The sequence below is a fragment of the Pogona vitticeps genome, chromosome 2 (assembly GCF_051106095.1).
Source record: "Pogona vitticeps strain Pit_001003342236 chromosome 2, PviZW2.1, whole genome shotgun sequence".
Taxonomy (NCBI): Eukaryota; Metazoa; Chordata; class Lepidosauria; order Squamata; family Agamidae; genus Pogona; species Pogona vitticeps.
In genome coordinates this window covers 13,925,137-13,948,855 of record NC_135784.1, presented here as the reverse complement: position 1 = coordinate 13,948,855, position 23,719 = coordinate 13,925,137, and the positions used below count along the sequence as shown (strand labels likewise).

At 45.8% G+C, this 23,719-nt stretch overlaps 1 protein-coding gene across 1 annotated transcript; it reads left to right on the top strand.

The window, feature by feature from the left end:
• Positions 1–630: 630 nt before the first annotated feature.
• LOC140703742 (uncharacterized) lies at positions 631–23,649 on the top strand. The gene is made up of 12 exons (XM_078386772.1): positions 631–1,089; positions 2,965–3,041; positions 4,824–4,950; positions 5,876–5,965; positions 6,664–6,759; positions 8,529–10,602; positions 15,687–15,745; positions 16,183–16,448; positions 16,936–17,062; positions 17,726–17,829; positions 19,035–19,164; positions 21,247–23,649. Exons 2-12 carry the CDS (start codon positions 2,976–2,978, stop codon positions 22,959–22,961), a joined length of 4,854 nt encoding a protein of 1,617 aa, XP_078242898.1. The 5' UTR covers positions 631–1,089; positions 2,965–2,975; the 3' UTR covers positions 22,962–23,649.
• Positions 23,650–23,719: the final 70 nt, after the last annotated feature.

The window sequence follows — 23,719 nt, the reverse complement described above, 5'->3', positions numbered from 1 at the left end:
GCCTGTGCAGCTTGGCCAAGGCCACCCAGGCTGGCTCTTCTCCCGGGAGCCCCAGTGGGGGAACTGAACTCTCAACCACGGGCTCTGTGGACAAATATCTAAACCACTGAGCTAGCCAGCCAGCCTCATGGCCAGGGGTTAATAGTCCAATTCTCACACTATGTGTCCTGTATGTATACCTGTATATGGCTGGATAGCTCAGGGCTTCAGGCAAAGCCAGAGGTCATGAGTTCGAATTCCCCATTGTGTCTCCTATGAACAGACTCAGCCTGTGCAACCTTGGGCAAGCTGCACAATCCCGGGATGCCTCCAGAAGAAAAGAACAGGAGACCACTTCTAGAAAATCTGGGAAGGAGTCACCTTAAGTCACAATTGACTTGATGGCACATCGTTATTATTACATAAACCTGGACACCCGATGTTGTGCAGTCTGTGGCACTTTTGACACTGATTTTATTTCCTGTGTTATCCCAGGGGCCTCTGTAAGCCGGGGCCGGGGCTCAAGAGAGCTCACACTGGAAGATGCCACAATATTTTTTCCCCTTTCCTTTTTAAAAATGATGGTACACATTTATTTCAGAGTGATCCTTCTTCTCTCCCCTTTTCATTTTAAAAAAAGTGGAAGAGGATCCTTCTGCGTGTGCTTTTCCAGTGCAAAAAATACAAAGTGTTTCAGGCCAAATGCTAAAAGCACCAGAAGGCGCCAGCACGGGTTAAAAAATAAGGGGGGAAAAGAAAAATCAGGATTATTCCACTTCCCCAGCAGGGGAGCTTCGAGTTCCAGGCGGAGCTGCTGCAAAAGGCTTTAAAGGGGCAGCCTTCCTTCTCCTGCTTCTTCCATTTTGGGTTTTTTCCCCCCGGAATACAAGCAAAAAGAACCCCCACTCTTTTTTTTAAAAAAAATAAAGCAGTTGCAAAGTCCCCTTTAGAGGCGTAGAAACACACTAGTCTTTTTTTCTGGGGGAGGTTGGCTTTTGTGATGAGTATTCGGGAGCGTCACGTGTGAACGCGGCCTCCTGCGTCTTTTCCTGAGTCTTCCGAACCCGCGTCCGGAGGAGCCCGAGAAGGGCTGGGACTGGACTCTTCCCGGTGAGTCCCCGGGAGATTTGGGGTGGAGGAGGGAGGTGGTGGAAGGAAAGGAAAGAGTCCAGGAGGGGCAGGCAAAAAAATCAAATTAAAAAGGGCTCTTACAGGAGGCAGGCTTCCGATGGGCAGAGAAAAGGTTCCTTTTTGGACTACAAGACCCACATTCCCCCAGCCAGGCCGGCCTAAAGTGCAAGGCAGACTCAAGGCAAGCGGAAAGGGGACAGAAAAGAGAGACCACAGACGACTTGGGAGATATTGGGGACTACAAGACCCAGAATCCGCCATCCAGCTTGGGCTATGGTGGGAGGCAGAAAAGGGAAAGAAGGGAAGAAAACAGGAGCCATCGGATGGGCTCCGGTAGAGCTTGAGGGATTGTCGTTGTGGACTCCAGCGTCTTAAATCCGCAGTACTGTGTTGGGGGATTCTGGGGATTGTAGTCCAAGAAGACCTAACATTCCCAAGCTTTAGGCACGACAGGACTTCACATGTAGTTTTCGCCTGGCTTGCTATTTTTCTTGCAAGAAAAATAAGAACGGTTTGGCCATTCTGCTTTGTTGCTTTTTTCCTAAGTTTGTTTTAAAAGTTTTGAATGCTTTTTAACTAGCAGATTTTAAATTTTTGCACATTTCATTGCTTTTTAAATCAGTAACTTATGATGCTCTTAATTACAGATGTTACAAAATAAATAAATAAATTCTGGGATAGTTGGTTTAAAAAAAAACAGGAATGTTTCTAACCGTTTGGTGTTTTCTGTGCTGTCGTGTCGCTTCTGACTCTTTGAACGATTGCTCTGCAAAATGGCTTGCCCTGAACAGCCCTGCTCAGCAATTCCAAAATCTGTGGCTTCTTTTAGGGAGTGAGTCCATCGCCTATTGGCTTTCCTCTTTTCCTGCTTCCTTCCAGCATGATGGGAAAAATACCCAGAAAAATACTGCCTCCTCATGATGGGCCCAAAAGAAGGACAGTCTTGGTTCTCAGATTTTTCCTTTCAGAAATCAATCAAGTTGGATTTGATCTAGGATTTACTTGTTTGCCTTTCTGTCAGTCTGGGGTGTTCACCAACCTCTCTCCTCCAGCACCACATTTCAAACGGATTAACTTTATTCCTGTCAACCTTCTTAGCTCTCCAGCTGTCACACCTGTATAGGATGATCTGAAATAGCAACAATGTGGATGATCTCGGTCTTGGGTCTCCTGACTAAGGTTATACAGTGGTGCCTTGCAAGACAAATGCCTCGCAGGACAAAAAAAACTTGCAAGACAAATGGTTTTGGCAATGGGGGTTGATGACTCGCAAGACGAATGTTCCTGTGGCCGTGCTTCGCAAGACAAATGTTTTCCGTTTTTTTGTTCCTGCCTCATGTTTGCTGATTTTTAATGTTTTTCTATGTTGTTTAAAAAGTTAAAGTTTTTTTTATTAAAATTGTTTAAATCATCTGCACAATATGTACAGTATAGCTTTAAAGAGCACTTAATAAACCCTTTGTAAACCAAATGTGACTTTGTTCTGACTTTTTTTGCCCATAGGAATGCATTAATTACATTTCAGTGTATTCCTATGGGAAAACGCGTTTCGCAAGACAATTTTTTTCACAAGACAACAATTCGTCTTGTGAGGCACCACTGTACAGGAGAAGCTGAATGGTCAGAGATATGAGCAGTGAAAGATAAAATGGGATGGAGCTTTGTGTTTTTGGGCTTGAAAGACCCGGAGTTGCAACCCTCTGATCAAAAGATGGTGGGCGTTTTCCAGATCCAGTTTAGCCTTTGCGACCAAAGGCTGCTCCTACACCGAATGCAGGCACCCGATTTTCACCCAGGGACAGAACAGCACCGGAAAATAATTCAGGCTCCCTCTTTCCTTTGTTCCTCTCACAGGTAATCCAAGGATGCCCAGAGGATCTTCTCTTCTTGGGGTCAAAGCAGAACCAGCTGTGATGGAGGCAGCGAAGAAGGTGAGGGACCACCGGAGGGAAGGATGCCTAAGGGAGGGGACACAACCTCCCTTCCGCTTCTCACAATGGGATGCAGAGGAACCTCTCCACTGTCGCTTCTACCCTTTGCCATTGATCAGAGTTTCCCGGGAGGAATGTTTGGGATCTTGTCGTCAGTTTGTTGTGTGTGTTTAGTCGTTTAGTCGTGTCCGACTCTTCGTGACCCCATGGACCACAGCACACCAGACCCTCCTGTCTTCCACTGCCTCCTGGAGCTGGGCCAAATTCATGTTGGTTGCTTCGATGACACTGTCCAACAATCTCATCCTCGGTCGTCCCCTTCTCCTCTTGCCATCACACTTTCCCAACATCAGGGTCTTTTCCAGGGAGTCTTTTCTTCTCATTAGATGGCCAAAGTACTGGAGCCTCAGCTTCAGGATCTGTCCTTCAAGTGAGCATTCAGGGTTGATTTCCTTTAGAACTGAATTCATCTGAGCTGAATTCGCCCATTCCTGTCCATTTTAGTTCACTGATGCCCAGGATGTCGATGTTTATTCTTGCCATCTCCTGTTTGACCACCTCCAGCTTCCCAATGTTCATAGATCTTACATTCCAGGTTCCTATGCAGTATTTTTCTTTGCAGCATTGGATTTTCCTTTCACTTCCAGGCACGTCCACAGCTGAGCGTCCTTTCGGCTTTGGCCCATCCACTTCATCAGCTCTGGAGCTACTTGTACTTGTCCTCCGCTCTTCCTCAGTAGCATGTTGGACGCCTTCCGACCTGAGGGGCCCATCTTCCAGCGTCATATCTTTTAGCCTTTTGTTTCTGATCATGGGGCGTTCTTGGCAAAGATACTGGAGTGGCTTGCCATTTCCTACTCCAGGTGGATTGCGTTTAGTCGGAACTCTCCACTATGTCCTGTCCGTCTTGGGTGTCCCTGCACGGCATAGCCCATAGCTTCTCTGAGTTACTCAAGCCCCTTCGCCACGACAAGGCAGCAATCCATGAAGAAGTGTCGTCAGTTTGAATCCTGTAAATGCTCGTAATTCCCATAAAGATCCTCCAGGTCCAGATCCTCCTCCTTTTTGCAAGGAGAATGGTTTTGTCTTCCTTGACCTAAAAGGGGCAGGACCTCTCTAGAAATAATGTGGAAGAAGCAGCTGGGGTTCATTGATTTTTTAAAAAAATTATGTTACAAGGAACAGTCCCCCAACTTTGCAGAAGATTTGAATCCTGATGGAAGGAGAGAAGAATTCCAGTTTTCCAGTGGATGGCGGAACACAGAGGGGAGGGGTGGGGATGAATGATGCCTGACGAGAAATCTCTTTTAGACAGTAATTAGAAATCACAAAAAAAATTGAAGGTAGATTTCTGGAGGGATTATTCATTGTTAATTGTTCTTCCTAAAGATACCTTTTGCCTGCTGGTGACTCCAGTTTTTCTGAGGGACGGAGAATTGCCTATGTTGGTTTGGCCTGGTTAGTTTGTTAATTTCTTTCTTTCTTTTGCATGAAACAATGAAGCAAAAGAAAGCAAACTGTGCTGCTTATATATTGTCTGATAGTGCTTAAAGCGATCTTTGGGAAATTGACAGTTTAATTGTGCAGGACATCCATTGTGATACTCTGTGCGCCCACTGCTAGCTGACTACTCCGTTTCCTGACCTCAGAAGGAGGGAAGGCTGAACCAGCGACCTGAGCCTGTGACGATTGAACTCAGGTTGTGAGCAGAGTCTTCACTGCAGCACTGCCGTTCGCCCACCATGCCACGAGTCTAATTATTGTCATTCTCCCCACCTCCAGGTCCAAGTTTCTTTTGAGGAGGTGACTGTTTCTTTCACCCAGGAGGAGTGGGCTCTGCTGGATTGGAGCCAGAGGGTCCTCTACCAGGAAGTCATGCAGGAAAACTACAGGAACGTGGCTTCTCTGGGTAAAGCATCGTCTTTTCCGTTTGGTTAATTGGGATAGCTGAGTGCACGGCTTCATATAAATCAGGGGTGGGCAAAGCTCAGTCCTCCAGATGTGGCCAGATGTCAGCTCCCAGCTAGAGCTAGGGGTGAGGAATGTTGAATGTCTGGAAATTTTTATTTGGTTTTTAAAATTTTATTTGGTTTTTAATGAATGAATGAATGAATGAATGAATGAATGAATGAATGAATGAATGAATGAATGAATGAATGAATACATCCTTCTTAAAGGACCAATCAAATAAAAAAATTGTCTTTCCTGTAGGTTCCTTCTCTTTTTCCTAACCCTTCTCCCTTTTTACCCAAGCAACGCTACTCACTTCTCCTTATTTCTTCATGTTCCCCAATTTGATTTGTTCTACTCCAAGGTGCAGGTAGAAGAATTGTATGGTTACAAATGGAACAACATTGCATGTAAAAAATAAGCTGAAGTGTGGGGTGAGGTGACAGATAGCTTGCCAGGGGAAGCCAAACCTCTTCCCCTATCTCTGGTCTTTTTTGAGGAACTGCTTAGATTGCTACTCTCAGGCTCACTTTCTTCCTTCTATACCACCAATGTTTTGGTTTGCCTTTTTCAGAGAGAGGTAATCACACACAAAGCAGACCTAAACAGTATGAATAGCACACAGTCCTAATGTTTATAAGCAAATATTTCAGGGGGACGTCGCCATCTTTGGCCAGGTTGACTTCTTTGACCATGTTGGCCAAGCCTTGTCATGCTAGGAGTTTTTGTTCTATCTAGATATATGCAGGGAGCGGAAGCCCTGGCTGGGATTCCTGGAGCAGCACTATGTGAAGAGACTCCAGGCTTCCTATGCTTTTTCCTTTTGTTTTGAGGTAAAAGGAAGATATTTAGGCTTTTGTCTCTTTTCGTTTTCTTCTTTGAAGAAGGGCCTCTGAGGTCTCACTCTAACCTCTTCCCTTGGTTGGAAGAAGGAGAAGGAGAAGAAGAGACATTTGATCAAGAGAGATGGGCAGGTGGGTGTTTGGAATCTGCTGGATTCTTTTGTGTGTGTGTGTGTGTGTGTGTGTGTGTGTGTGTGTGTGTGTGTGTGTGTGTGTGTGTGTGTGTGTGTGTGTGTGTGTGTGTGTGTGTGTGTGTGTGTGTGTGTGTGTGTGTGTGTGTGTGTGTGTGTGTGGTTCCCGTAACTCTGTTTCATCTAACACAACTCCGCTTGGTTGCCACCCTCAGTCATCTCTAGAGAGTTGCCTGCTGAATTGATGCCTTTCTGTATTGTTGGGGTGGGGGTGGTTTGAATTTTAAAATGTATTAGAGGGCACGGGGCCACCCCAAGGTCCATCTTTCAACTAAAAGATGTCCTGGGCTCCCTTTCTGATGAAGGAGGCGGCTGCGTCTGTTTTAAAACACTTCTTCCAAAGCTGTATTTGCATCCTTAGATTGCTTTAGATTTCTCTTGAGACCGCTACCCCCTCCCCTCCCGGAGTATTCCCATTAGAAGCTTTATTGGTCCTGTGACCGCAAAATAAATATTGCTTACTTACCTTAGAGGCAGGTATTGGGGTGGGGGGGCTCCTTCCAGGCTCACCTTTCCCCTCCACCTCCAACTCATCCAAGATGCTACTTGCTGGTTTTGTCTTCGGAGCTGGTGAAGAGGGAAAGACTTGCCTGAAGATTATGAGTAATCACTCTCTCTCAATCTCTCTCTTTCTTGAAGTAGGGGCCCCGATTCCTCAACCCTACAGCATCTCTGGGTTGAAACAAGTGAGAGAAGGAGAAGAGAATGTAGAACTTCTCCATGTGACATTGTCAGGTGAGGCCTTGGATTTGCAGTGGGAGACTATTTTGCCTGGTTCTCCTCGTGAGTCATTCAGTTTCCATAGCCCTGCTGCGTATTTTTTCCCCCTAACGCAATTCAAGACAAGTGTCTGATTCAAATTCCCCTGTTGCTTTCGCTCGTTTTATTCCTCGTAGTTTCTCTTCTTCCAAAGAATTCCTTTAGCCATTAAGAGTTTGCCTCTGAAGGCCTCACTGTACCCAAGATGTCTCCCTTCTTTTTGCCATTTGCGTAGTTGTGTGTCTCAGTTTGGGCAGTTGGAGCCTTACCAGAGCTGCTTTTAGGATCTTAAACTGCCCACCAAGATACAAGGATCGTAGTGAAAGACATGGCCTCTGTAAACGTACACATGATGATTTCCTTATATTATTTTATTTATTGAAAATTAGTATATCTTGCCTTTCTCATTAGAAAGGCACCAAGGCGACTTACATCATTAAAAGACAAGGTTTAAAGACCAAAAAGAGTAAATAATGAAGTATTAAAATAATTAAACAAATAATACCTTAAAAAACGGTAAACAAAAGCAACACCAAAATTGCATTGAAAGTAGAAAAACACAATGATCCGTTAAAAAACCCCACTCAGGCAGCCAGTCACTGAGGGAAAGCTTGCCTAAAGATGAGGCCGGTCTGGCCTCCAGTGGGAAAGAGTTCCAAAGTCTGAGTGCAGCGACAGAGAAAGCCCTCACTTGTATCCCCCACCAAACACATGTGTGAAGGTGGTGGGACTGAGAGAAAGGCCTCCCTTGAAGATCTTAAAAGCCCAGAGAGCGTTGACAGGGCACTTTAAGATAGCTTTAAGACCTCAAAGCTGCCTCGGGTTGCATATGGTTTCCTTCGTGTAATCCAGACGCTCGTGATGCTGAGGGGACTTGGGTTACTCCTTCTGTGACTTCTTATACACTCTTAGATGTTTCATCTTCAGTCCCACCAGTCTGGAAATTCGTTTATGCCTTATCGTCGAGAAAGACCTTTCAGTCAAAATGTATTGGATTCCTTGTTTGTCGTTCTTACTACTTCTGGTGTGTTTTACAGTTTGATCATCTGACTTATTGTGTGTACAGACTTTTGTTGTTGTTAGCTTATGTAATATTTTGTTTACCCCTGGACTTCTTGTGTCTCCCACAGAGGCCTTTTCAGATCCTTTTCCAGGAGAGGGAGAAATATAATAAGGCACATGGATTTTTATTGAAACCCGTTCTGATTTTTCATTGATTTTTCCAAGTTTCTGTTTCTCCCAAATGTTGTGGTGTTCTTTTCAGGTTGTGGTCGGGATTCGTTTCCTACTTAGAGTTTGTATCCTTGAAGGCTGAGTATGGCCCGGATGCTGCAAGTTACCTGCTCTGATATTTCAACGAGAGACTCAAATGGTTCTGAAGGCAGTGGAGGATGAGACCATGACAGAGGATCTGTGCCGGTCCCCTTGTTGAACACATCCTGCCAGCCACAAGTGGAAACTAAAAAAAGAGACACCGGCGTTAGCTCAGATCTAACAACAGCGGAGGGGTTTAGTTTCACCCTCACTGACTAGTGCTCTCCCTTGGTTTGGGATGAATCAGAAATTAATCTCTGATTTCTCATTGGTGGCAAAGTCAGTCTAACTCTAAGTCTCATACGGCGTGTCTGAGGAGAGCAGATTTCTGTATTGTAGCATTCTCTGTCCTGTTTTATTGGGTCTGTTCTTTGTTTTGAAATGGCATTTATTTTTTCCACTCAGGTTTGATTGTCTAAATTTTTTTCCAGAGAGGATCATCTGGGGAAGAACAAGTGAAACAGGACTACGTGGAAAAATGGTGGAAAGCAATAGCAGCCTCAGCAGGAAAGATGATGATGATGATGATCAAGATGAAATGAGAGGAAAAGTGCGAGACCAAAGAAACGAGGGGAGGAATGGCTGTCTGGATGGGGGTTTAAGTGAAGGATTGGCCCACCAGACCCTAGTTGATGGCAAGAGAAGAAAGGAGAGGCCTGACCGTGAGAAAAGCGTCGTTCATACATTGGCAGTGGGTCACCCTCAGAACAGTCCCGCGGGGGAGAAACCGTTTAAATGTGCAGATTGTGGCCTCAGCTTCAGGAAGCAGAGGGAGCTCACCTCCCATCAAAGGATCCACACAGGAGAGAAACCCTTTCAGTGCCAGAAGTGTGGGAAAAGCTTCAGTTTTAAGAGAAACCTTATCACCCACGAAAGTATACACACAGGGGAGAAGAGACATAAATGCCCAGAGTGTGGGAGAAACTTCCGCCAGCGTCAGAGCCTCACCTGCCACCAGAGAATTCATACAGGGGAGAAGCCCTATAAATGTCTGGAGTGTGGAAAGAGTTTCAGAGTTAGTCCGCATCTTATTTCACATCAGAGGATGCACACAGGGGAGAAACCTTTCAAATGCCTGGAGTGCGGGAAGACCTTCAGACGAAACCAACAACTCATCCCACATCAGCGAATACATACAGGGGAAAAACCTTTCAGATGCCAAGAGTGTGGGAAGAGCTTCCATTACAGCACAGCCCTTACCTCCCACCAAAGGATCCACACAGGGGAGAAACCCTTTAAATGTCAAGAATGTGGAAAGAGTTTCCACCAGAGTGGACATCTTAGAGTACATCAAAGCATACACACTGGGGAAAAACCATTCAAGTGCCTCGAGTGCGGGAAGAGCTTCAGAGAATCCACAAGCTTTCACTACCATCAAATAGTCCATAAAGGGGAGAAGCCATTTAAATGCCTGGAGTGTGGGAACAGCTTCAGGCAGAAAGGGGCCCTTAACGCCCATCAGAGAATCCACACAGGTGAAAAATTGTTTAAGTGCCTGGAGTGTGGAAAGAGCTTCTGCCGGAGTCAAAGCCTCACCTATCATCAAAGAATCCACACCGGGGAGAAGCCATTCACATGCTTAGAGTGTGGAAAAAGTTTCAGCAGCCCCTCATATCTTACTTCCCACCAGAGAATCCACACAGGGGAAAAACCATACCAGTGTACGGAGTGTGGAAAGAACTTCAGAGAAAGTCACCAGCTTATCCTGCACCAAAGAATCCACACAGGGGAGAAACCCTTTAGATGTTCGGTATGTGGGAAAAGTTTTAGCTGTAGCACATACCTTACCCGCCATCAAAGGATCCACACAGGGGAGAAACCCTACAAATGCCTGGAGTGTGGGAAAACTTTCCTTCAGAATGGGGAACTCACTGTACATCAAAGGACGCACACCGGGGAGAAACCCTTCAAATGCCAGGAATGTGGGAAAAACTTCACATGCAGCTCGCATCTTACACTCCACCAGCGAATCCACACTGGGGAGAAACCTTACAAATGCCAGGAGTGTGGGAAAAGCTTCACGGAGAGCACAGGCTTTAACTACCATCAGAGAATGCACAGAGGAGAGAAACCCTTCAAATGCCTGGAGTGTGGGAAAAGCTTCAGGAGAAGTCAGCAGCTGATCTCCCATGAGAGAATCCACACCGGAGAGAAGCCCTTTAAATGCCAGCAGTGTGGGAAAAGTTTTCGTTACAGCCCAACCCTGATCTCTCACCAAAGGACACACACAGGGGAGAAACCTTTTAAATGCCAGGAGTGTGGGAAAAGTTTCTGTTACAGCCGAAGCCTCACCTGCCACCAACGGACGCACACGGGGGAGAACCTCTTTAAATGCCCGGAGTGCGGGAAGAGCTTTAATCGCAGGACTAACCTGACATCCCACCAAAGAATCCACACAGGGGAGAAGCCCTTTCAGTGCCAGGAGTGTGGAAAGAGTTTCACCCAAAGTGCAAACCTTAGCAGCCACCAAAGAGTACACACTGGGGAGAAACCCTTAAAATGCCAGTAATGAGGAAGGAGACCCCATAACAGCAAAAGCTGTACTGACTGTCAACAAGGGCATAATATGGCAGGGTGGGAGAAGACTTTCAGGGCAAAGAGAATGGAAAGAGAAATAGAACACACTGGAAGGAAGACACACAGATGCCTTACACGTGGCCAAATTTTAGTCAGCTCTCTTCCTGTTGACTGAGAGAGTCCGTGATGAGGAGAAGACAGTCAGTGTGAGGCATGTGGAACGACCTTCTGATGGAAGGATTGAGGTCAAAGGATTCCTGTTGGGGAAAATTGAGAGAAATTCTCCCAATATAACAAAAATAATCATCATCTTAGAATTAAATAGTTGGGAGGAACCCTATGGATAGTATTTTCATAAACTAGACATAAAGAAGCATCACTGAATTCACAAAGAGGAAAGCCATGTAAGTGATTCAGCCGTAATTTTGGTAATTAAAATGGCCGCATGTCAGCTTCAAAATTCAGGTGGGTTGATAATAGCATGTAGGTAGAGAATCCGTATAAATGCGTTAAATATTTATTTAAAAACTACAACTCCAGAATTTCAGGAATAGTCTCTTGAAAAAGTTCTATTCCCCCTCCCCCATCGAACTCTGTGTCTTGCATTTTTTTTTACCCTATTTTATGCAAAAGACATCGACCAGAATTTCTTATTAGTGTTTTCCTAAGCTCTGTGTAGTGTGCTGGCTAATTGCAGCTAATCGGCTAGGTGCTAGGATGTGTCTTGTCATGTGCCTGCGTGCGCACCCGAGTGTGTTAATAATAATTGTGTGCTGCCATGTTTCTTCTGATTCATGGCAACCCTTTTCTGGGGTTTTCTAGGTAGAGAGTACTCAGAAGTGGTCTCCCATTCCCTTTTTCTGTGGGAGACCTGGACCTATGCAAGTTTTGCCCAAGGCCACGTAGGCAGGCTCTACTTCCAGGAGACACAGTGGAGAATCGAACTCCCAAGCCAGATACACAAACCTTGTGCAACCGTCAATTGTGTAGCAAATGGGGCAGAGTGGGGTGAAAAAGTTCAGTTAGAAGACTCCCCCAAGGTTTTCAGCATGTACTCTTCAGTTCTAGCGCTATGTCATTTCCTCCCTTCGTTGGTAAATAAATTCATCTCTAGTTCCTGTCAGCAATTTTTATCGTTAATGTTCGAGCCAGGAGCGTAGAAGAGAATTGGCAGGTGTTTCTCATTTTTGCATCCAGCTTCGGCATCACATCTAGAGGGACTCTGACAAAAAAGAAATGCAAAGAAGGAACTAATACTGTAGAGGGAAGAGCACAGAGTTGCAGAAAGATAGAGCCGGAAGGGGCCTCAAAGGTCATTAGTTCAGTGGTCCACAACTTTGGGCCTCCAGATGTTCTTGGACTTCAACTCCCAGAAATCCTGGCCAGCAGAGATGGTGGTGAAAGCTTCTGGAAGTTTTAGTTCAGGAACATCTGGGGACCACTGATCTTGTTCAGCCCCAGTTGAAGCAGGAAACATGGCAAGAGAGAGATGAGAAAGCTTTAGAATTTCACAAGTTTTGAAGGGTGGAGGTGTATAGGCTGTGGGTGTGTGGTGGGCACAAGGAAAGAGAAGTTGATAATGAGGCCAAGAGAAGGGCAGGTATTAAAGAAACATAAAACCCAAATAGCTTCCTATTTCTTTCTCCGGGGGGCGCCCTGGGACTCAGCAGCTTGCTGATGGACGCTTCACCCCTACAGCAAAGAGTTCCACCATTAGGAGAGTGGTTTGTAGTTGCCACTTGCATGTGTAATAGTGTGATGGTTCCAATAAACTTGTGGTGTACTCAGTTCTAAAGCCTCTGTGCTCTTCAATCCATGGGGTAGGCAGGATATCACATGATCACATGCCAGGGTTTCCTTTTATATAGAGCAGAGTTGTGGTTCCGAGAGCCTGGTTAGAGCCTAGGTAGAGATCAGAATCAACAAAAAGCACATGTAGGTATCATACAGTGGTGCCTCGCTTGACGAGGATAATTCGTTCTGTTGAAATCGCTGTTAAGTGAAATCCTTGTCAAGCGAAACGAAAAAGCCAATTGAAATGCATTGAAACCGGCTAAATACCTCAGCGTCCAGCGAAGATACTCCTTAGGACGACCATTTTCAGTGCCTGTAAAGCGAGGAATCCGTCCTGAAAACACAGCGGGGAGCCATTTTGCACAGCGGGCGGCCATTTTAGAGCCGCCGATAAGCTGTTTCAAAAGCAGGGAACGGATCATTGTTAAGCGAATTTTTACCATTAAAACATTGTTTTGCAGTCGCAAAAGCGATCACAAAAACTTCATTGTCAAGCAGTTTCGTCGTTTAACGAGGTAATTGTTAAGCGAGGCACCACTGTATTTTCCATAACTCTCCCCCATGGACAGATGGGATTCTGTCCACAAAAGTAACATTTTCAGGCTATGCTTAGAGTTTAGTACCATAGATTTGACTTGGGTCAAGAGCCTTGCTACATCGGGGGTCCAAAGTGTTGGCCCCAGATTTCCTCCCCAGAACCCTGAGTGTCCATGGGGATCCATGGAAGTCTTTCTTTAACCTCATTACTATACTGGAGGGATGTTCAAAGATTGTAATTGGGAAACTCAGAAGTGACAGTTCAACAGGAATTAAAACGGAAGCTTTTATTGTAAGCTTAATTATACAAGACAGATCCAGTTTTCCTGTGGAAGAAAATGAGAGAAAACTGGAACATTTCCAAACTTTTCTCCAATCCATTCCCCCCTCTCAGATTTTTGGGGCTGCAAAAATCCCGTCATCAGTCCAGAATTTGCTGTATTGACTCAGGGAAATGGTTTTATATTCCAAAGTAATGTGAAGAGCCTTAGTTAAACACCTCAGCCCACAGCTGGGGTAACATGGGCAGTTATGCATACAGTTCTCCTCCAAAACTGTGTTTATAAAGGATTAGTGTTTTCTTGTCAGCTTTCACATTGGTACCTATCGGAAATACGATTGCATGCATGATCTTGGCCTTGGTTTCCAGTAAAACATCCTGAGACTTAAGGCTGGTTATTGTTGGTTGTTGTGGGTTTTTCGGGCTCTTTGGCCGTGTTCTGAAGGTTGTTCTTCCTAATGTTTCACCAGTCTCTGTGGCCGGCATCTTCAGAGACTGGCAAAACTTTAGGAAGAACAACCTCCATGGCCAAAGAGCCCGAAAAACCCACGACAACCATTAGATCCCGGCCGTGAAAGCCTTCGCGAATACACTGGTTATTGTTATTAAAAGCTTAAAATGCAAAAGTATATCAAGGGGTGACTCTTCTTGATTTCTCAGAAAAGGAATCCACAGTCCCCAATACTCTTCTAAGTACCAGAAAAGAAATAAATGTGGAAGCCCTTTCAGGCAAAAGTTACATCTCCCTGATGTAACTGTTGTCCTCCACATCCTTGGGCCTAGCAGCCGGAATATGGAAGGAAAGCTTAGCAAAATGACCTCTCCTTTTCCCTTATCTATGAACAACCCTGGCTGTGGATTATGGGAACCTATGGTCCCAAACAAAACAGCTGGTGGACCACTGTTGTGTATGAGACCACATGGGGCTCGATCCAAGTAGGTGAGGTAAACGTGGGAAACCCCCCACCCCATATTTATGGCAGGGGTGGGCAACTCCTGGTGCACAGGCTGCATACACCCAGAGCTTAGAAATGTCATTTTTGGTTTATTTTTCCCTACTACAATTCCCAGAACCCCCAGCCAGCATGACGCTAGGTGCTGTATCTCAAAACGCCAGCCTCGAAGCCTAATTTTCCAGACTACAACTCCCATCGCCCGAATCCCTGCTTGCTAGGGATTCTGGGAGTTGTAGTTTTTTTTTTTTAAAGGATTTTGAAACTCTCCTCACAAAAACTTGGGAAAGTTCCTTTTTAGACTACAGCTCCCCAAACTGTAGCCAGTGGTCACCGTGGCTGGAAGATTTATGGGAGTTGTAGTCCAGAAGAAAATATGACTCTGAACACCCCATTCAGATTCCCGTCTCCGAAGGAGGGACTTTTAGGGGAGCAGCATTTCCGGTGAAAGAGGTCTCCCTCTTCCTCTTCCCTATTTCCTGCCTCTCTAGGAACCTCGCGTTCCGCTGCTTTTAACCCTCACAAAGGGAACCGCTCAGATTCTGTCGGATTCGTTCAAAGGGGGCCAAACGAAAAAAAAATCATCACTGGTGTTTCATCCAAATCACGGTTATGCATCTTGTTTCGCACGCCCTCAGTGCCACTGCAACCAGAACGTGCTTTTTAAATATTATTTCCTGGACTTCTTTTGAGCATTTCTGCTGAATGAAATTGCAACCTATTGTGCGCATTGTTGTTTTTTTGCTTAATTATAAAGAAAATCAAGAAGTTGGTGTCTCTGAACAAGCTGTTCGTGGCAGGGCGGTTCAAAACCTTCATGGGAAAAGGAGGTAAGGCAAGTCAGCCCAGGAGAGCTTAAAATTTTGAGTGGGTGGGTCCATGGGGAAAAACCACCAGTGGAATGGGTAAGACGCGTTGCGATCAATGGGTTTTACTCCCAAGTAGGATAGCAGCCCTGTTCTTAAGATAAATGGAAAAAAAATCCAGTCTTCTGAGAGATTGGGTGCAGGCATGAAAAGAGTGTCTATAACTGGAAATATACTCCTGGTTGAAAAATCCCCTAGATCAAATTAGTGATCAATGAAAAAGTGGCCAAGATCAGGGTTCGAATCTCTGCCCAGCCATGGAAACTCACTGGGGTGGGATGGGGGTGGCCGTAGTAACTATGAACATCCCACATACCTATTAGGGCTTCTTTACATTGGAAGTGGCTTGATGGTTCAGAAAAACACAAATTGCAGAATTACGGCACCCAGAGCCAGAAGGAATTCATGTAATGGCTAGATTAGTATTGGCTTTACGAGGGTTGAAATCCTGCGCTGGCACAGAGGTTTAAACTAGATCTGATGTCGTTTGGAGATTACGACTAGAGATCTCTGTGAGTGGTTAAAAAAAAAGAGTTATCATTTTCATTATTCAGCGTATGTATGCAACCATTTTGCATGGTCCCATGTCAAACTCCTGGCCTCCGGTTCCCATCATGCTTTACCATTGCCCCTGCTGTACAGGGCTTCTGGCAGCCGCAGGCCAACGGATCTAGTGGACGAAAGGTTCACGCCAACCCCTGGTTATGAAGGAGGCCAAGACTGAAACAACACAATAGACAAACAACACCAAGATTCATGTAGTGGCCTAGGGGTGAAGTCTAGCTGTGGATCCTCCTGACTCTGGGTCCCCCCCATGTTCTTGGACTACAACTCCCAGAAGCCTTCAGCTCTAGCTGCGCTGGCCAGGATTTCTGGGAGCTGTAGTCCAAGAACATCTGGGGACCCAAGGTTGAGAGTGAAGATTTCTCCCTCAAAGCAGGCTGACTTGAAGGAATCCTCACAGGATCACCTCTGGTCGCCTCGACCTTCAGAGGCCCTTCGTGTACCCAGGAAAACCTCGGTTCTTCTCCTGCATGGTCGGCTTTTGCTTGCAAATTGTCTTGTCGAACTGGAGGACTGAACGGCTCTGATCGGTTGTTGGCTTTCCAGGGCTGAGGAGCTGCAGAACGCGCCTGAGGACCCCTCCTCGTCTCCACCACGGGAATGGCGCTGGAGCGAAGTGACCCTTCTGGTCGGTTGGACAGTGGAGGAGGAGAAAGTGGGGCGAAGGCAGAGGAAGGAGCGAAGATGGAGCTGCACGTTCCGGCGGGCTTTGAAGCAGGGATGGGCTGTGAGGTCAAAGTGGCTGGGAGCGATGGGAGATGCTGGGGAAGCCCGGTGGAGAAGGTCCTCAGATCCCACTGCCTGTCCCTGGAAGAGGAGATAAAGCAGGAAGATGAGGAGGTAAGAGAATTTCCTCCAGGTACTTCCAAATAGGTGAAAAACGGGTAGTCAAAATCCTCACCAGGATGACTAGCTTTTTCTGGATGTCCACCATGGAAGGGCCATCTTAATCCCCATAGGATAGTGATTCTGAACAGCAGTGTGCTACTTCCGACTCTTTTCCTCTCTTTTGTCTGTTGGATTCCATTGGTTTGTTGAAGTCAGTGTGTTTGTCAGTTTGCTGTTTGATCTGTTGGTCTGTAAGTAAATGAAACATTCTATTCTTTCTACTATTAATGGTCCAGAGTGAATTATTGAGATGGTAAGTGCCAATTGATGAGAAAAAGGGGTGGACTAAATCTGGGGAACTGGAAGCTATTCTGCTCTGTGAATCCCGGCACTTCTGCTGCGCAACTGGAGGGATTTAACCAGAAATTCAAAGCTCTGCAGCATATTTCTCTCCTCATGTTTCTGTCCCTTTTCTTGGCTGGGCTTCTCTTCATTCTAGGTCGAGAGGACAGTAGCCAAGGTGGACACACACTTCCAGGAAGGAGAGGATGCTCCTTCAGACGCCAGGCAGAGGGTTGTGTTCAAATGGATTGTCCGTGAGGGTGACGGAGACACCGCCTCCCTGGGTAAGGCTTAGTATAGTACAGTACTCAAGACTTAAGTGTCAAAGTCATAGGACCATGGTATTTAATGGGGGATAGATTCCAATCTCCCCACACACACACACTGAAAAACATGGACGTATCAAACCTATTTTCCTTTCTATGAATGTTTTTCTTTGTTATGTTCTGCCACTGCCCTGTTGAGCTCTTGAAAACCCAAGACCGTGGCTTCCTTCATGGAATTAATCCGTCTCCTATTTGGTCTTCCTCTTTTCCCGCTGCCTTCACCTTCTATGAATATGCCTCCAATCTATGAGTCGGTTTTTGGGTTCTCCCTGGAGCTTTGTCAGGGGAGAAACTTCCCGATCAGGCCCCTGTGAATTGTTTTTAAAGGGATGTATTTCTGTTCATCGAGAGTTTGCATACATCTAAAGCCAGAAAATTATGCCAAGGGTGGGCAACTGGTGGTCCACCTCAAGTTGCTGGACTGTGATTCTTATTGGCTTTACCCAGCGGTTGAGGGAGCAGCTGTAGGCCAGCAACAGCTGGAGGGCCGCAAGTTGCCGACCCGTTCATTATGTGCAAAAGTATCATGAAATAAATTTGTTTTTTTTAATACAAAATGGATGGAAGGAAGGAAGGAAATGAAATCTAGAGTATCTTCTGACATTTTTATCTTCTTCATAGGAAAAGAAACGATGACCAACAATGGTGAAACAAGGCTTTGGCATTCTTCTAGGCTTTCTTCTCTTTTTGGTGAGATGGAAACAGCCTCTGTGAAGCCACTACAGGTATGGAAGGCTTACCTGGAGAGACAAGAAATTTCTAGGCTTGTGGCTCTGACTTCTCAGGGATGGTGAATTTGTTCCGGGTTTTAATGTGAACTTGAAAGAAGCAATTCAAGATCCTGAATGTATTTTTGATGGGTAGGGGTAGACTTCAGCACACTGGCGGCCTCCTGAAAAGTTTGGACTAAAATCTGCCACTATCACTCCATTAAATCAATGTCCTTGGCCCACCACTGAAAGGGCGAGAGCCTCCGGATCCGTCCCCTTGGCCTGTGTTTAAAGCTAAAAGAGGCTGCTCCTATTTTTGGCCCCATCCCTTTCCCTTTGGCCCTGCCCACAATGAGAACATGAACCAGGATCTGGTTGTTGTTTTTTTGGACTACAACTCCCCCAATGTCATATGCCGTGATTGCTGCCTGTGGAATTCTGGGAGATGTAGTCCAAAACACACATGAATCTGTGCATCCCTCATGCCAACCTCAAGACTAACCATTGGACTTGGTTTTCTGTTCAAGAATAGTTTTCCCACCCTGGGCTTAAAGTGGAACAAGCAAAGCCCGGCTCACCAAAATGGATACCTCTCATCAAAATTAGCCAGTAGTAAGGAAGGTAATCCCCAAAACCAGGAAGACTTCAGACATGTGCTTTCCATTTTATTTGGTCTCTAAGCTGCAGGATTCTCCATTCTAGGAGCTTTATTTGCCAGACAGACACCTAATTTACACTCACCTGGAAGAGGGCTGGGCTGTAAGCCCTCATGGTTTAGGACGGGTCGAGGTCAGGCCTTCATTTGCTATAGGAAAAGTGATTCTGGGGAACTTGGCCTCTCCTGGCGCATGAGGCCTAGCAGCCTGGCCTTATTCCAGGCGAGCACAATTTAGCAGTCTGTCTGGGAGGCGGAACTCCCAGAATGGAGAATCCTAGGATTTAGAGCCCAAACAAAAAGGAATTCAGTTTGATTGATTGATTGATTGATTGATTGATTGATTGATTGATTGATTGATTGATTGATTGATTGATTGATTGATTGATTGATTGATTGATTGATTGATTGACCACCTTTCTCCTAATAAAGGAGACCTGCCTCGTTCATTTTACCCACCTTGACATAAAAAGTCTGTTTCTTTCTTCCTATCTTCTCTGAAAGCTGTCTGCTGGACAAGCTCTGCGTTTGATGAAAAATATACATTTCCTTTTTTTTCTCCCAGACCCTTGTCCTCACCTTTGAGGATGTGGCTGTGTATTTCACCGAGGAGGAATGGGCCCTGCTGGATCCGGACCAACGAGCGTTGCACAAGGAAGTCATGGAGGAGAACCACAAGAATTTGGCTGCTCTAGGTAAAACTCCCTCTCCGTACCTTAGAACAGGGGCAGGCAATGTGCAGTCCCGCAATAGCCTGAGGGCTCCAAAGCACCCCCAAAGATTCTCTATTTTAAAAGACTTTCTTGGAGGGGGAAAAGAAATTCCTCCTTTTTCCTTCTGGTGAGTGAAAGGCCTCGTTTTCAAAGCCAGAAATGTCCATGTGGTCTTTTCCAGTTTTGAGGGGGGAAATCTATTTGGAGCCCAGATAAGGTGTATGTTGGGGAAAATAGTGTTAAAATGAAGAAATGAGAAAGATCCTCTGGAGAATTCTGGGTGCTATTATTTTCCTTTTTTTTTTAAGCCAAACAATGGCTTTTTTTCCAAGGGGGATGCTTAGGAGCCTGGACAGGCTACACAATTCCCGCCCATGCCTTTGTGTAAACAAACAAACAAACAAAAAGGCAGAGTATCTTAAATGGTTTTTTGTTATGTGTTGTCAGGCTACATCTGACTCACGGGTAAGTCTTAGGACGTCACTCGGTTCACTTCCCCACGCTAATTCTGACGTGAAGCACTCCTTATTTGATGTAGCACATCATTTGGTCAACCGATCTCAAAGCCTTGTATAAAAGTAGTCACCTTGTAACTCCTCCTTCATCTTCATGTAATTTATTGTTTATACTATGCCTTTACTGTTGTTGGTTGGTGGGGTAGCTTGGCGATGTAGGTCTCTGCCTGTGGAGCCAGAGGCTGGGAGTTTGATTCCCCACTTGGGCTTCCTGGGAGAAGAGCCAGCCTGGGTGGCCTTGGGCAAGCTGCACAGTGCCAGGGCTCCCCCTAGAGCAGTGGTCCCCAACCTTGGGCCTCCAGATGTTCTTGGACTACAACTCCCAGAAATCCTGGCCAGCAGAGGGGGTGGTGAAGGCTTCTGGGAGTTGTAGTCCAAGAACATCTGGAGGCCCAAGGTTGGGGACCACTGCCCTAGAGGAAGGGAAAGGGAAAACGACTTCTGAGTACCATCTACCTGGAGAAACTTGGAAAGAGTCACCGTAGGACAGAAATGATTTGATGGCATGCTATTATTTTTGTTATTATGACAATAATTAAGGGGAGGTTTTCTATAACATGGCACACTTTCTGTGAAACCTAGATTTGAACCCGCATGCAAATTTAAACTTGGGCTTTCACACCAGATTATTCATAAAGATGTCCCAACCCACTATAAATGCAAACACAGGTTGCAGAAAAAAATATGACATGTCATAGAAATCCTCCCTCTAGTAATAATACTACTAATAATCTTAGAACGCCAGAGCTGGAAAGGATCCTGCGAATCACTGAGTCCAAGACCTGTCCCAACCTTTGGCTCTGCTGGAAGATACTTAAGCCACTGAGCTCTATAAGCAGTTCTTAAGAACCTAAGAGGAGCCCTGCTGGATCAGGCCAAGGGCCCATCTAAGTCCATCTCTCTGGATCTCACAGGGGCCTCCCCCAGATGCCTTTGGGGGCACACGAGACCATGAGATATCACTGTCTTGTGATCCCCATCCCCTGCATCTAGCCTTTGGAGGTCTCTTCCTTTTAAAAGCCTGGAGATTGTACATCCCCACCATCATGGCTTGTACGCTGCGATGGATTTTTCCTCCAGGAATCTGTCCAATCCCCTTTTTCAAGGCATCTAGGCCAGATGCCATCGCCAAATCCTGTGGCAAGGAGTCCCACAGACTAACAACACGCTGGGTAAAGAAATATTTTCTTTGATCTGTTCTCACTTTGTTCCATGATGACAAGATTATCTGTCTTCTCCCCATTTTGTCTGTTATTCTGATAATACCTAAAGGAGATGTTTGTTTTAGTATGATCCTGCCTTAAAGATCAATCTCTATGTGTTTACCAAATAGAGAAAATGAATTTGCTTGGTGGACCCCTCTGGTTGTCTGTTCTGTTGATCATGACAGGCTCCCTAATGTATTTGGGAAGAAAATCTGCTTTCTCGCAAAATACTTTCTCTTCATTTAGTAAAACCGCCAATTTTGGGGAGGGGTTTCTATTCCCTCCCTTCATCTGAGCATCCATTCCTCCTTGATCAAATTTCTTTTCTTTTTTATTTTTTTCAGGTAACGGGAGTAAAGAAGACAAGCAAAAGAGAACCGAAACTGAAAAACAGACTCAGAGGAACGAATCCTCTCCTCATCTGAAGACTGACTTTTGTGAAATATCAGGATTAAAAGGATGCCATCAAGGGGACAAAAGGAATATTCGGAGGGAAAACCCAGTCAGATGCCTGGAATGCGGAAAGAACATTTGCCGACAGATATGTCTGACGAAGCATAAAAGAACCTACGCAGGAGAGAATATATATAGATGTTTGGGATGTGGAAAACAGTTTAGTTTTGGCTCAGACGTTAACTTGCAAGGAGGCTGTCAACGACTGTCTGCAGGCAAAAAGCACTATGTATGCCTGACATGCGGAGTGAACTTCTGTCGGAAGGCAGATCTCAAATCCCATGAAATGGTTCACACTGGGGATAAGCCCTTCAAATGCTCCATGTGTGGAAAGAGTTTCAGCGGTAGGAGGAACTATAAAGAGCATCAAAGAATTCACACAGGGGAGAAACCCTACATATGCTCTGCGTGTGGGAAGAGCTTCATTCGTAGACGAACCCTTAAAGCACATCAGAGGATTCATACGGGGGAGAAGCCGTACAAATGCTCCGAGTGCGGGAACAGCTTCAGCGACAGCCGAACTATTAAACAGCACCAACGGCTTCACAACGGGGAGAACACCTACATGTGCTTCCAGTGTGGGAAAAGCTTCAATGGCAGTACGTGTCTTAAAAGCCATCAAAAACTTCACACGGGCAAGAGGTCTTACATTTGCTTCCAGTGTGGAAAAAGCTTCAGTCGGAGCACGTGCCTTAAAAACCATCAAAGGATTCACTCAGGTGAGAAGTCTTACGTGTGCTTCCAGTGTGGGAAAAGCTTCTATCGGAGCACGTGCCTGAAAAGGCATCAGAGGATCCACACAGGCGAAAAGCCCTATAAATGTTCGGAGTGTGGGAAGAGCTTCAGCTGTAGCACCAACCGGAAAATACACCAGAGCATTCACACGGGGGAAAAACCTTACCGATGCTCGGAGTGTGGGAAGAGTTTTCATCAGCTTAGAATGTTGAAAATTCATCAAAGAATCCACACAGGGGAGAAACCCTATAAGTGTTCCGAGTGTGGCGATAGTTTCAGCCACAGAGGGACTCTGAAGTCCCATCGGAGAATTCACGTCGTGGAAACTCCCTATGCCTGTGGCAAGACCACAGATTTGAACTCCCGGCAAAGAATCCACACAGGCGAGAAGCCCTATAAATGCCAGTGGTGTGGAAAGAGCTTCAGCCGGAACACGCACCTTAAGACACACCAAAGGATTCACACGGGAGAGAAACCCTATCAGTGCCCAGTGTGTGGGAAGAATTTCAGCTGCAGCAGTAGCTTTACGGTTCATCAGAGAATTCATACGGGGGAGAAGCCTTATAAATGCTCTGAGTGTGGGAAGTGTTTTGGCGACAACAGTACCCTCAGACGGCATCAGAGTACTCATACCGGGATGAAGCCCTATAAGTGCCCCGAATGTGGGAAAAGATATAGCCGTAGCACACACCTTAAAACGCACCAGAAGATTCACACAGGAAAGAATCTCATGCATGGAGGTCACATAAAGGACCAGTTTGTGAAAGAGGACAATTATGTTGGTGCTCAGAACGTGGTGGATGCTTCCACCGACATGTCTGAAAGCAAGACATGGGTTTCTGTTGGAGCTGGTGGTTTTCAAAATATCTGAGGAAAACTGTGATGCGGGAGGATTTGGGACCACCTGTGATGAATACATGAATAATAATCATGCACCATCAAGTCAATTGTAACTTATGGCCACCCTTTCTGGGGTTTTTAAGGGTTACTCAGAAGTGGTTTTCCCTTCCCAAGGCCACCCGGGCTGGCTCTCCTCGCAGGAGGCATAGTGGGGGAATTGAACTCCTACCACTGGCTCCTAAACCGCAGAGAAAGCTCAGTTGGCCCCCAGGACAGGGTCATGTAATTGTCTGTTCAAAAGGTCTTGTAGAAGCCATGATGAACAGCTCCTGGTGTCTTTTTCTTCTTCTGAGGGAGGGAGCTCATTTTTGGACCCCAGGGGCCTTCCAGATTGTCACACCAGATCCAAAATTTTGGAGAAAAGGAGTCACTCTGAATTCCACAATTGTGCCCCTAGTTTTGTTTGGTGGGAGGCGTCAACAGGCTCAATGCGCCTGAAATGATCTTCTTGTACGTTCTCCTGAAGGATGTGAGGATTGGGGTCGCCAGGGCCCACAACGTGAGCATACCCCCAGCTGTAAGCAAACAGAACTCTTGTTTTTGAGTCTTATTGTACATTTCTCTTCATGGTTTGAAATCCTGTGCCGATGGAACATTGACACTTCCTCCGTTTTGTCTGCTCAGGACAGAAACATGTTAAATTAAATTACATGATACCAGTTGCTTCTTCCTTTCCTGTTTGTCAAGAAAACAGGTTGCCCATTTGGTCTCCAGGCACGTTGCTCTCTT